The sequence below is a fragment of the Colletotrichum gloeosporioides genome, assembly GCF_011800055.1.
Source record: "Colletotrichum gloeosporioides strain Lc1 chromosome Unknown consensus_79, whole genome shotgun sequence".
Lineage (NCBI taxonomy): Eukaryota > Fungi > Ascomycota > Sordariomycetes > Glomerellales > Glomerellaceae > Colletotrichum > Colletotrichum gloeosporioides.
The window spans coordinates 219243-232854 of NW_025544724.1; the positions used below are offsets into that span (position 1 = coordinate 219243).

The following is a 13612-nucleotide window of genomic DNA, read 5'->3' on the forward strand; positions in this document are numbered from 1 at the left end:
GGAATCCAAGTTGGGCACGGAGCGAGGATCATAACTGTTCGGCTCGCAGGAAGGCGATGCGCCTATATAATATCGTGCGGCAGGTATATGAAATACCTGAGGAGTCCGAAGATCAGGGTCGATGATTCCCTTGGAATTGGGCGAAGCCTAGTCTCGTGTAGCAAGTATCATGTCATAATATTGATGGCTCTTGAGTCTAACCGACCAACATCCTCGTTACAACTGCCAGAAGGCTTTCCGCCATCCTCATTCAAGCCGTCCGTGCCGTCTATCATGTCTGGGAATACAACCCTTCCTCCAAAGCCTTGATCTGCAGCGCCAACAAGCGGGAGTACGAACGGCACAACGCCAGATTACCACCCATATACCAGAACCCAGGATGACCACTGCTTCGCCAGATCTGTCTACGTTAGTGTCATGCCGATCTCGAGATATGGCAAAGACTCACCGAGTTGATCTCTCCCTGCTCGTCCAGGTCCCAGCACTCTTTGAGGCGATCAGCTACTTTATCCCCGAATACCTTGCGCGCAGTAGATTTCATCCCGTCGTATCCCGTCGCAAGAACAACAATGTCGGCGTCCAGAGTCGTCCCATCCGCTAGAGCCAGTCCGTTTGGCGTAAACTTCTCGATACCCTTGGGGCTATGGTGGACTTTGACTTTACCGTCAGCGATGAGCTCGCTGCATCCCACGTTGATGTAGTACCCTCCGCCCCGTTCGATGTACTTGCGATAGATCCCGCTACCATCAGGCCCGAAGTCGAGCTTGAAGCCAGCCTTGGTCAACCCATCCAAAATCTCACGATCCACGTCCGCGATAGCCTTGGTCCCGTGAACACTCAGCGCGAAGCCCACGGGTGTCGGTATGCTCTGGGCGACGATGTCCGCGTCTTCCGTTGGGGGTCCGCCCTCCTCGTACATGCCCTTGTGCATGACGAAGATGCCCTTGTTGGCAGTGATGACGTACGACCCGCCGCGCTGTACCATCGTCACACTTCCGGCGCCGTTCTCGTAAAAGTTTTGGCAGATGTCATGGCTCGAGTTGCCGGACCCCACTACGAGGACCTTCTTGGAAGCGAGGTCGGAAACGGTGGAAGCGTCCTGATGCTGACTTCCGTGATATACCGTGCCCTTGAACTCGGACTGGTTCGGGAACGTCGGCGTGATGGGGTCGCCAGCCTGGCCTGTGGCCAGCACGATGTGTCGCGGGTGCAAGGTGCGAGTGCTCCCGTCGCCGCGGCGGAGGGTGACCGTCCAGGTCTTAGACTGGTCGTCATAGGATGATTCGGCGATTTCGGTAGAGGTCCAGACGTTGAGTTCCATCATTGTTGCGTAGGACTCGAGCCAGTCGGCTAGCTTGTCTTTGGGCATGAACATGGGCCAGTTGGATGGGAAGGGGATGAAGGGAAGGTGGCAGTATTGGATCGGATCGTGGGTCATGAGCGTCTTCTAGGTGTTAGATGCCAGACCGACTTGATCTTGGAGATTATCTGGCTTACCCTGTATCGTTTGCGCCAACTGTCGCCAACACGTTCATTGCGGTCAATCATAAGGGTCGACACTCCAAGATGTCGGAGTCGGACGCCAATGTTGATTCCAGCATGACCTATACATGTCGACATCAGTGATGGCCCCAACTCACTGTAGGCTTCAACTTCCACTCACCGGCACCGATGACCAGCACGGCAGGATCTTCATCAAGAAACTCCCTCTCCCTATCCCGCCTCTCCTTCCAATTTCCACCCTTGGGGTCAACCTTTCCCGTCGGCCTGCTGATCCCGGCTTTCTCCTCGACGTTCTTCAGCTCTTGAAGGGTGAAGTTGATCATGTACGCCTTCCAGACATTATCCTCCTCTTCGACCAGTCGCACGACTCCCTTTCCACGACCAACATCGTTCTCAAAATCAAACATGCTGTCCACCCAGTGAACACCCGGGGCGACGGTTCTGAAGGCCGGTGCAAAGGCACCCGTCTGGCGGGGCTCGATGTTCCGTAGACCTGTCTGTCGGAGGTTCTCCTGGAAGTACTCGCTTATCCTGTGAAGGCCCTGAATGGTACGGAAGTCCCAGGAAAGGCTGAGAAAGTCACGAATCCAGGCATCGCTGCGGAAAAGAGAGGGGAATTCGGCGAGGTCGCCATTGGTCAGCAGCTGGTTGAACTTGTCTACCCAGCCTGCGATCACTTCTCGCGCGTACTCGGGCGTCTTGGAGAAGGGCTCCCGGAACGTGGGAAGCTTGATCGAGTGCTGTATCTTGGTCATTTCGGCATACAACTTGATGTAGATCTCCAGGTAATTGTGATGTTGGAGTGAGGGTTGGAGAAGTTGGGGTCAGAAGCGGGGAGCTGCGGCCGGCGCCAGAGTCCAGACTTTAAACCAGCTTCGTACGACATCGGAGTTGTTGGTGTTCCTAGTGAGGGCCGAGTCAACTGAGGGGCTGATCTCAGCTGGATGTCCACAGTGCCTTTTGTTGCTTTTCCTAGAGTTGAGGCTTGACACCACAACGGCTGCGGCCATGCTGGTTGGCCGATGTCGTCGCACATGGGGATGATTGTGACGATCAGATATGCATGTCTGAGTTGGTGTGACCAATCATGCATGGCAGTGCTCTATTTCATGGCGAGGCAAACTGCCCCTCCTCAACAATCTGGATCTTTCACAATCGTGGACAGTGGGATTGGTTGCTCGGTGTGGAGGGCCCCGACTGGCTTCATGCAGGTTGGCGGGCAATGATGGGTCGTGAGGGGTTGGCTTCGGCGGCGTTGACCCGAGTGGGCTCAGCATCCACCCGAGGGTGTTGAAGCCCATAATTCGAGTATGAAAATGGTGATGCACAGTTTGCTTGTCCTACAAATGCCAGGTCTAATCCTTCACTCCCTCGATGAGATTCTTGATGCCCTCGCCATTTGCCGTCTTATCCCAAGCAGCGGTAGCGTTCTCGAAAGGAGTAATGCTCGAGAGCAACGCCTTGGTGTTGATTCGCCCTTGTGCAATGAGAGCAAGGGCCGTCTCGTAGTCTCCAGAGCCATAGCGAAAGCATCCTCTGACTTTGAGCTCCTTCTCAGACAACGCGAGCATAGGAACCTCGGGCCTGGCCTTCCCCAGTCCCGCCTGAACATAACTGCCTCCGCGCTTCAGCAAGTAGATGCCCGTCTGAATCGAAGACTGCGCTCCAGAAGCCTCGATTACAGCATCTACTCCGTCATTCATGTTGAACTTCTTCAAGAGCTGCGAGGCAGTCTCCTCGCTATCTGTCTTGACATCCGCAAGGAACGTCTCGCACTCCACAAACGACCTCGCAAACTCGAGCTTCCTCTCGAGGATATCCACAAGCACAACCCTCTTCGCCCCAAACGCCTTCGACACCGCAGCGGAAAGCAGCCCAATCGTTCCGGACCCGGTCACGACCACGTCCTGCCCATACCTAATCTCCGCCAGGCGAGCAGAGTGAACAGCCACGGCAGTCGGCTCGACCAGCACCGCCTCCTGCAGACTCACCTCCTCGGGGGCCTTGTATACAAAGTCCTCCGGCACAACAAAGTACTTCGTCAGCGCGCCGTGATTGTCCGGCGGGTCTGCGGCGAAGGCCATCCGCGGACAGAGATTGTACACGCCGTCCTTGCAGTTCTTGCAGCGGCGGCAGGGGAAGCCTGGTTCGATGGCGACTTTGTCGCCTACTCTGACGGAAGTGACGCCGGGACCTGCTGAGAAGATTGTTCCCGATGCTTCGTGGCCCATTACGAGGGGGTTTGAGGTGCTAACTTTGCGCATGAAGCCGCCTTCTTGCCAGAAGTGGACCTGAGAATGTGAGTCTTCGGGCGGGTAGGAAGGGAAGGGGAAATTACATCGCTGCCGCAGACGCCCACATATTTGATTTGCACAATCACATCGTGGTCATTTTTGATCTCTGGGACCGGGCGATCTTCGAGTTTGGCTGAGCCTGGACCGTAAAGGAACCAAGATGGGTTCTGCATCCCTGATGTGCCTGACATCGTGCCGAGAATCGTGGGGGAAACGCAACTTTGAGATGAACAATTGATGAACGAAAGGTTCGGGGATACTTTGAGTGCATCTGAGAGACAAATGGTATCAACAGACAATCAAGGTTGCTAAGTCTTCGTTAAACTATGCAGTGAGAGGCTTTCTCCGCACCTGACATCACGGCTTTAGTACAACGAGACATCGGGCGACAGTCGTCCGAGCCCGGCCCCGCTGTCTCCAACGCCGGGAATCCACCGGGAAATCGGAGGCCGTTCTTCTACAGATCTCGCACTCCGACACGCTCCGAAATATGTATCCGGCTTTCCGCACCCATAGCCCAGTAAAATGACGGTTGCGCGAATGCAGCGACAAGTCTTCGAATATTAATCAATTGACCTGTCCATACACAGTCAGCTATGCGATGAGGTCGTGAGTTTCTCACTTCTTCAGATACGTCTCGTCACCCGGGAAAAGTGCAGCAACTTGTAAGTTGAATCTCCTAGACGTCAAGATCAGTGACCAGCCGGCAGTCAACTGCTTGGACAACGTACAGGGCATGAAGGGCGTTGCGATCGTCACAGTCCTTAATGGGATCTGATTTTGGGATAAAATAATGATATGAGTCGAAGTATTCTTGTGTGAATCTTTTCCCTTCGACCGCCAATTCCACAATTCGTGTACGGTTTGTGGGTATCAGTATCATGTGCCATGTGAGTAGTTGATGGAACTTACATTCATTGTACGCTCAGAAACTGGCTGGGTTGTATACGAGACCCTTTCCAGTGTCCCCGTCGATGCTGGCGTTGCCGTACCACAAATATCCATGCACCAGCAAAGTCTTCAAAGTCCAACCCGCGGTCTCCAGCGGACGCAATAGCCTCGGTATCACACGCTCAAAAATTGCATGCAGAAGCTGTTCGAGCTCAGCACGACGCCCAACCTTATCCTCTCGCAAATTCGCCAAGTGGCGCAAGCTTTTGGGGAAGAAGTGTTTCCAGTTATTCGACCAACTTTTGTCCTGGGGGATGTCGCCGTTGTACGTCACGCATTGAGACCCGAAGTCGCCGTGGGAGATCTGCGGGAATGCAACCAAGCCAACTCCTGGAGAAGGTGTCGGGGGCAGGAAGGATTCCACTCAGGTTATGGAGTTCGCAAACTTGGAAGTGCGAGTTGGCATCGATTTCATAGGTGCCGCAAGCAATCGGTCTGGGACAGAACTCCGGGTCGCGGCAGTGTATTGCGGAGGTGGCGGCAAACTCGCCCTAAAGTCCCTCCTTGCCCTGTTCACCGTAAGATACATACGAACTCAAGGATCAGCATGTGCGGTTGTTGAAAAGTCAGTTGGTAATGATACAAAGTATTGCTCCGCGCTCTTGCTTCTGTGACGGCCCGATGGTAAGGCAGAATGTGGTTGCCCATTCTAATTGGAAAAGTTGTCTCATAGAAGTAACGCTGTGGACATAGTTCAAATCTGGAAATGCAATATCATGTCAAGCTCAATATCAAGAAGGGACAGATACTGATCAGTTACAATCTGCAGATCAACAGAATAATCTTTCTCAGGCGGAATATTGGTTTTGAGGGACGTCATCCTTTCAGAAAGCTATGGTCTACTCTCTTACTGTATTCCGTGTCACTAACTTATGCTAAACGACTTAGTTTGAAGATTCGATGTGTTTCATATGGATTTTACATCTAAAAGCATCCTATCTTTTGGCGGTGAGCATTGACGACCAGCTTCTTTATCTCTTGAGCGCAGGTTGGTCTGTTGGTGATGTACCGGGATTAATCCAGAAATATTTGTGAAAGAGCGATCAACGCTTCATAAGGGTTGGCACGTTGGCTTCTATTGTCAGGGATGTTTCTTTACTCTTGTATGTTCCTTCGCTTCAAGCACACACACTGGCGGCTTGTTGAATACCTCCGAATGACCCCGCGCATCCAATTTTGAGGTTCAATCACTTTTACACCATCAAATGACCAGACTGAGGGTCTTGAAGCCCCCAGACAAAATATGTCTTTTCCTCAACTCTTCACTTTGAACGATGGCCATAAGGTTCCCGCAGATGGCTTCGGAACTTTCCAAGGAACGAATGGCAACTTCAAGGTCAAGGATACCGTGGAGCGAGCGCTGATGCTTGGTTACAGGCACATTGATGGGGTCAACGTATACGGTAATGAGAAAAGCATTGGTGAAGACATCAACGAAAGCGGGGTCCCGAGAGAAGAGATATTTGTGACGTATAGGCTATGGGCAATATATGCCGAGTATGCTGTTTCTCGGTCCCCCGATGAGATTATAACGGAATATCTCATTCCTGCCCAAATCTGGCATGAGTCTGCCCACGTTGAGAGAGCACTTGAAACCTCTCTACATGATTTTCAACTAGATTGTGGTAGGGTTCCTTTCTACAGAAGCTGGTTGTTGAATTATTTCTTAGAAAAGTAGTTGAGTTATGTCTAATGCATTGTAGGTCATGAAAACGCCTTCTAGGTTGTTGTTATGGTACCTGGGTAACACATCATAGATGCTCATGCGTACAAAGCCGGCGGAAATAATAGTACCATGAGGCACCCGAGTGGCAATGGAAAAATTGGAGTTTCAATCTGCATATGACTACGGTAGCTTGTTTCTAACACTGAACACAGCCTGTTATTGACTACGAACTTTCTCGACGGTTTTTGGAAATGGAACGTGGCAAAGGATGGAAAAGCTGGTGGACTCGGGCGAAGCTTGATCTATTGGTGAGCCATGTACATGCTCGTGAATATATGTCGAGGACCGAAAGCTGAGATCAAGAAGGGCTTTCCAACTTCAACATCCTCAAGACAAAGCGAACACCTGAAGTTGCTAGAATTGCTCTAGTGGCTAACCAGGATGAGCTTCACCCGTATGTTCACAACGTTTCTCGGCTTTCTTCCCGCGAAAGGTTATTTGCCACAACATGACCTTCTTGATTTCTCACTAAAGCAAGACAGGCATACGGCTAGCCCCAGAGTTGCTTGGCAAGATATGTCGCCCTAACGTGCTACAGGTAAGTGAAGTCTCTAACAATGCGGGATGTCTCCAGACCAGGTAGGTTGACATTGCTACAGAAAAAGGTACGCCAACTGACCAGTCACCAGGTCTGTCTCTCTTGGGCTGTCCAGAGGGGAACTGCTATAGTGCCCAAATCTGTCAGTGAAGCCCACATGACGCAGAAACTGGAGCTGCAACAACTTCCGAAACATCCCTTCAATGTTGTTAACGAGTGTTCTTCTGAACGGGGCCCGCTGCGATTCCTAGACCTGGTCGCCACTTGGGCTTTGACATATTTGATCAGTAAAACGATCAGCCGGTGATGAGCTCTGCACCTTGGGATTAGATGCATGGGATGGAAGTTTTGATGCATCGTTTCTTTCTGGAAGACGATCGTGACCGCCATGCTTGCCGGATAATGATCAACGGGCATGGTTTGTTCTGGTACGGGAATGGGCTTGTGATGCCTAAGCCACAACGTGGGCATTCGGTATTCTAGAAGTCCACGAACAAAGCTTCATTGGAAAAGCGGACTTCTGCTATAGTTTCATGCATGAAAAGTTATGCGGGGAATTCTACGCAACTTGAATTCGTTCTCGCTCTGTTCCAGCAGCGGTCTTCAGTCGCTGGCCTGGCTATGCTCTCTACTGCTTCAGTCAGGACGATGAACCGAATGTTCTGGTATAGAAAATGAAGATCTACAGCTCATTGAGGTTGGCGTTTCTCCATTATATTATAGCCTCTCTATGGAATGAACTTGACGGCTTCAATGTTATCGGGCGGTCAAAGAGAGTCAAAAAGTTCTCTGACAATTTGTCGATTGTCAGCAGATGGTTCCTGGCAGCAAAGTCAATTGCCCCGATGATAACACCGCCATCCTGGTTGCGCGAGGCGCTAGCTGGCCAACTACACGCTCAGGAGCCAATGGCTCACAGTGGCTGCTTACCTGGCTGCCCAATCGAGCAACATGGTGCGCCCCCTGTCACCCTGCCATCCCATCCCACGCGCGGATTTTGGGTTCCAACGGTGGCTGCGCTGGTGTGGGAGGCACCTTTGCTGCGCCGCTTATTCGCGTTGTTGGAACTTCAGATGAAGGATTCAGGGGTACTGGGACTGGCATCGAATGCCCGCCTTCTTCTCTCGTCCCCCCCAAGCCCAAGTAACAAACCCTCGAGAATGAAGAACAATCAATGTTCATCAAACATCGAGACTTCATCCGAGCAAGCCGGTAAAACCACCGAACTAAGACGGGCCCTGGCGCAAATCCGGGCTGGTTCCATGGCGATGTTACCCCAAAACCACCCATGTTCAGGGCACCCCGGCAGCCCCAATGCAAGGTTTAATGAGGGGAACTTGGCCGCCACAAGCAACGGCTCGGGGCGCCTGATTTGATTGCTGGAATGCTTGACAGAAGGAAATCGCATTGAGAGCCGGCTGCTTGGGGTTGATTGCGCCGCTTCCTTATCTTGGAGTGCCATTTCCAGGCAGAAAGAAAGCACACAGAAAAGTAGTCGGGCTGTCTGCTCCATGGACCATGGCTGAGCTCAGCGACGCTGGCTCGGCATCTTAGCTTGATGTGGTGCCCCTGATTAGCATCGATAGTGTGACGTTCAGTCGTTTTCTTCTCCTTCTTCGCTGTTTCGGCCTCGCGAATCGATGGAATAGCTCCTGACGACCTTCATTTCTTGCGACGACATTTGTCATCTGTCGCGTCCGCTCATTTGTTTTGATTTCCCAGGCTCCAGCTCGGTCTGCAGCTTTCTCATGCGACTTTCGGCCTTCGTTGCATTCCCTTGGCCGCGAGAAACCCCATTGCGACCGTAACCCCAAGAACTGACCGCCCATTCGTGCGTGATTCGAAATACGATCGAGCTGCCTGCACCTACCCGAAAGCCGCCCGTCCAAGCCAGTCCACGACGCCATGATCTCCCTCCAGAACCAGTTCCGCCGCTCGCAGGACGACATGGCCGAGATGGATCCCGAGACAAATCAGCTCCTACCCGCGCGGAAGCGGCAGCAACATCGAGTCCGCGTCCAGGGCCGATTGGCCGTCGTCCGCAGCGTTTCCACCGTGAATCTGCGGCCCGCGGCGTCGGTGCTGCCATCCCCGGTCGCCGCGGGCGGGACGACACCCACAACCCCAAGATTCGAGTCAGGCGTGGCAGGGAGCACTGTGCCGCCCGTCAATGTGAGGAGGAGGAGAAGCTTGGATGACGCGAGCAGCGACACCGAGGAGGAGCACGATGTGAAGGAGACTGCGGTGAGGGATCGCCAGTTCAGGGGCTACGGAATCGGTGGCGCTGGAAACATTAGTGGGTTCAACTCTGACTCTGTGCGACATGTAAACACGATGCTGACATGGAGTGTCTTGTTGCAGGACGACCGACCGAAGTCTACGGCGCAACGAAATCCACCTCATCACTATCGAAGCTTTCTACATTCTACTCCTCTGGGTCATCCGATGGCTCCGACAAGAAGTCGTGGAGTTTGCGGGAGATTTTTGGACGCTCAGGGGACCGAAAAGGAAAAGGGGTCGCCGCGCAATGATACGGTACATATGGAGTCATAAACATCGCGCATTTGTTGATCGGCGGACGGCGACTGCAGCATCGGCATAACGGACATTTGGGACGGCTTGGGATTGTTCAACGATCAGGCGTTTCGGGGAATTGTATTGATCAGCGGCGGAGAAAGAAAAACAAAACGGTCAGCGCGCCTTCGCGGCTCGGCAAAGACGCGAATGAGGGTTCCATGCAGCAGCACAAGACATTGCCAAGCACGTTCTACGACATCTGCACTCCAGATTGATAAGCATCAAAATCGCATCGTCCGTTGTGTCTCAAAGTGCATCATCCCGTGCCGCGCGGGACTTGGTGACATCCAATGCCAACAAGCCCGCGCGCGGCCCGGCGCAATTGCTGTCACTTCGAGCCCTGTTCTCCCGCATCGTGACCCCGCTGCCGCTCGGTGCTTCAACATGGGTCTCTGGCGATGATCCGGACTGCTTCAGGTTAAAGACATTTTTCTTCTTCGGCAGGCAATCCACAGCAGCATGTGCTTGCGCTTGGCGATCTGAACGGTACCTGGCAAACCCGGTAAGCTGCGGACAGTCGGCGAGTCCCTTCGCCGTGTTCCAGAACGAAAGTCCCCAATGTCTAGATTATTGTCTAGAATCGATATCATCTCACATTTCTACTCGCCAAGGCATGTCCACCCGGACGTGTCAGCTTACATGCATGCGAAGACGTCTTCAGCCGTGATAGTTCTACCTTGCGAGCCAATCGATCTGTATCTTCCACGACGCGCTCTCGCGAATTTCTGCACTTTTACGAGTAGCCGTACATGGACAAATGTGCAGCCATAGGAAGCGCGCGGGATGTCTCTGATGCGAAGCTTGTCTAGACGCAGCCCGCAAATCAGCACATCAATGCGTATGTGGTGGTCCTCGAAATCAGGAGGAAGAATTCTTGGTGGCATGTCCCAAGAGGTCAAGGCTGCCTCAATGTCCCGTCGGTATCAGTCCGACTTATCGGTAATGCCGATCTTTTGCCTGATTCTCGCTGCCTACGTTGCAACCGAGCAGATCATCCGTTGGACGGAACGCGAATGCCGTGAGGCTAAGGACATCTTGCTGCCTTACATCATTGACGCGGTTGAGACTATTAGCCCAATTCGCAACCGCACTAGGTAAAGCAATTCGCCCATCTTAGAATCGCGCTTATGGCTGAGGCTAAACCTGCAAGGACCCTGATCCTGCGGGCCGTTTTCCCACTCCAATGCCATCATCAAACGCAGAGGCATCGACACTTGGCAGAGGGCCTTGAGTATCCAAACCTACCACTGCCTCTCTTGCCCGCACATGATTAGATCTCCGAGGCCGGGCTTCCACGAATGGCATCACGGAATGTCGAGAATGGGAGTTGTCTGACAACCTCATAGGGCTTTGGAGGGCTGTCAAGCTTTAGAAAGAGCCCAAGCGATTGGACCTTTTGGTCTGCTTTGTGCCTTTTTTGGAATTCCCATTCACCAAGCTTGTAGCTATCCGCCAGACTAAAATCTGTCGTCAGACTTCAGCGACAACGCAACCATACACAGCCATGCGGTCTTTGACGCATGTGGCTCCCCGGCTTAGCGGATGACATCTGGTCGAGTAGCGGGACGTTTGTTCTTCGCGTTGTCGCTTTGAGGCTCCACATCTACAGGTCACTCATATGTCCAACCACTTATATACACCGCCGCAACCCTCCTCGAACGATATCTTGAAGCCCCGGTTTTCACCCCTCATCAGCATTTAGACATCACTTCCAGTCTTTACAACTGAGCAATTTCAAACTACAACATCGAAGAAATAGGCCAACCACCATGACGATACCCGGAGACTCACTGGTCGAGGCCGTCGAGGCCATAGCCATTGACGGTGTCGGTGATGGCAACAAGAAGCGCCCCTACCTCCTCTTCGCCGCGGCCCCTGCCACTGGCCACACCTATCCTCTTCTCCAGATCGCCGCAGAGATGATCCAGAGGGGCTTCGAGGCCACCTTCATCGCCGGCGAAGAATTCAAGCCTCAGCTCAAGCGAATGGGCGCCGAGCACATTCCCATCCCGCCCATGATTACCGAGGAGTTCAACGAAGTCAGGAACAAGGTTCCCGTTGGCATTCCCCGCCTCATCTTTGACCTCAATGAGGTCTTCATCAAGCCTATTCCAGACCTGTTTAGAACCATTATGAACACGCTGGAAAAGATTCGCGAGAGACGTCCGTCTCAGCAGGTCATCATCGTCCATGAGACCTTCTTCATGGGTCTTGCTCCCATGATGTACGGCGCACCCCTCCCGAAGGGCTTCACGACGAGGCCACCGGTAGTCGACATCAACATCGTCCCCATCGTCGTGACAAGCCAGGACACTGCCCCGTTCGGCCCTGGCCTCCCTCCCGACTCGACATACTCTGGCCGCGCTCGAAACAAGCTTCTCAACGAGATGTTCTTCAGCCCCTTTGGTCCCTTTGGCCAGCCAGCTCAGGAGTACACCAAAGTGCTCAAGTCCCTGGGAGCAACCAAGGAGCTTTCTCCCTCGCTCTTCGAGACATGGCAGACAAGCTACGACGTCACGCTTCAGATGTGCTCGCCGAGCCTCGAATACCCCCGTTCAGACCACCCAGAGGTGATCAAGTTCGCCGGCTGCCTGCCTCCCAAGCCCATCGATCCCAACTACAAGTACCCCCAGTGGTGGAGCGACATCACAGCCGGCAACAAGAAGATTGTTGGCGTGGCTCAAGGTACCATCGCAACGGACTACACCGACCTCATCATCCCCACTATCCAGGGTCTGGCGCATCGCGACGATATCATCGTCGTCGCCATTCTCGGTGTCAAGGGCGCCTCGCTGCCGGAGGAACTGCAGATCCCTGCCAACACGAGGGTCGCCGACTTCCTCTCTTACGATGCACTCCTGCAATATGCCGACGTATGGGTACTGAACGCCGGGTACGGTGGCTTCCTGCACGGCATTGTCAACGGCGTGCCGATGGTGCTTGGCGGCGATACTGAGGACAAGCCCGAGATTTCAATGCGTGGCGAGTGGACTGGTGTGGCGCACAACCTCAAGACTGGCAAGCCGACGCCCCAGCAGGTCGCCAAGGGTGTTGAGGATGTGCTGGCGAACGACAAGTACAAGAAGAGGGTGATGGAGATCAAGAAGGAAAACGAGGAGATGAAGTCGCTCGACGTTATCGAAAAGCACATCTGGGAGTATGCGGACTCTGTGTAGACGGCGGGGAAGACGAACTCACTAGGTGATGAGACATGAATAATACCAATATTTGTTTAAGCAATTCCACCCAATTGAAATCTGAATGATGATATCAACTGAGACTAGCGAAAGTCTTGCCGTCTGGCAATGTCTTGAGGAGGTGAAAGAGCAATGCTCTTCATGTGTCTGGAGGGGCTTTTACGTCAGTCCTTCGGGGGGTTCGTCGTCAAAGGGTATTGCATTGAAGTACCGCTGCGAAGGTGCGTTGGCAAGGACTTTAGCAGTGCTCTTCACCTACATGAAGCCTTTTAGGCCCTGTATGCTGATTCTACAGCTCTTCACTGGTATGGTCGGGCTCATCCGGAATCTGTCACTGTGAGTCCTTTCTTCCCCTGGATCCTGGCAGCTGTCATCTCATGTTCCACCCCTCTTCGCCTTTGTGAAGCGAGTCAGGGCCGCCGACTTCAGCGTATGCTCCCCGCAGTACACTGAGCATCTAGGTCTTCTGGGCGGCCTCAAGCCGGTTCAGAACAGCAGTGTTAATGAACAAATGTCTGTCGCCAAGTTGCCAAGCAAACACCACATCAAATTCTCTTCGGGCAAACTTCATGTTGCAGGTCACAGAATTGAGTTCGAATTGTCGAACAAATGAAGGTGGTATTGATATTATGATTACATGATTAACAGTCTTGTGTCTGTAAAAGTAACGTCTTGCTTAATCGGCGCAAGAGAAGCCAGCGTAATTCTGAGCATAAAAACGGGGGGGGGCAGTTTTGGGTGCTTTTCCTCCCCTCCAAACAATTTCATTTCCTCCAACACCATTGAACATAAGAAAAAATGCATAGAGAGAGGTAGTCAAGCCACC

General features: G+C 52.9%; 6 protein-coding genes across 6 annotated transcripts; 3 read left to right on the forward strand and 3 right to left on the reverse strand.

Moving 5' to 3' along the window:
• Positions 1-271: 271 nt before the first annotated feature.
• On the reverse strand, positions 272-2258 carry GCG54_00015501 (putative indole-3-pyruvate monooxygenase YUCCA8; the record flags this gene model as incomplete). Its single annotated transcript, XM_045415284.1, has 4 exons — positions 272-400; positions 449-1447; positions 1498-1604; positions 1664-2258. The coding sequence occupies 4 exons, from the start codon at positions 2256-2258 to the stop codon at positions 272-274; spliced, it is 1830 nt and encodes a 609-aa protein (XP_045259282.1).
• A 600-nt stretch (positions 2259-2858) lies between these two features.
• Positions 2859-4155, reverse strand: GCG54_00015502 (putative D-xylulose reductase A; the record flags this gene model as incomplete). Its single annotated transcript, XM_045415285.1, has 3 exons — positions 2859-3794; positions 3842-4068; positions 4149-4155. The coding sequence occupies 3 exons, from the start codon at positions 4153-4155 to the stop codon at positions 2859-2861; spliced, it is 1170 nt and encodes a 389-aa protein (XP_045259283.1).
• A 567-nt stretch (positions 4156-4722) lies between these two features.
• Positions 4723-5043, reverse strand: GCG54_00015503 (uncharacterized protein; the record flags this gene model as incomplete). The annotated part of the gene is made up of 1 exon (XM_045415286.1): positions 4723-5043. A coding segment is annotated over one exon (321 nt), but the record flags the coding sequence as incomplete, so codon positions are not given.
• A 948-nt stretch (positions 5044-5991) lies between these two features.
• Positions 5992-7319, forward strand: GCG54_00015504 (Glycerol 2-dehydrogenase (NADP(+)); the record flags this gene model as incomplete). The annotated part of the gene is made up of 5 exons (XM_045415287.1): positions 5992-6378; positions 6627-6741; positions 6781-6907; positions 6949-7012; positions 7104-7319. The coding sequence occupies 5 exons, from the start codon at positions 5992-5994 to the stop codon at positions 7317-7319; spliced, it is 909 nt and encodes a 302-aa protein (XP_045259285.1).
• Positions 7320-8917: 1598 nt separating this feature from the next.
• Positions 8918-9543, forward strand: GCG54_00015505 (uncharacterized protein; the record flags this gene model as incomplete). Its single annotated transcript, XM_045415288.1, has 2 exons — positions 8918-9308; positions 9374-9543. 2 exons carry the CDS (start codon positions 8918-8920, stop codon positions 9541-9543), a joined length of 561 nt encoding a protein of 186 aa, XP_045259286.1.
• Positions 9544-11358: 1815 nt separating this feature from the next.
• On the forward strand, positions 11359-12765 carry GCG54_00015506 (uncharacterized protein; the record flags this gene model as incomplete). Its single annotated transcript, XM_045415289.1, has 1 exon — positions 11359-12765. The coding sequence occupies one exon, from the start codon at positions 11359-11361 to the stop codon at positions 12763-12765; it is 1407 nt and encodes a 468-aa protein (XP_045259287.1).
• Positions 12766-13612: the final 847 nt, after the last annotated feature.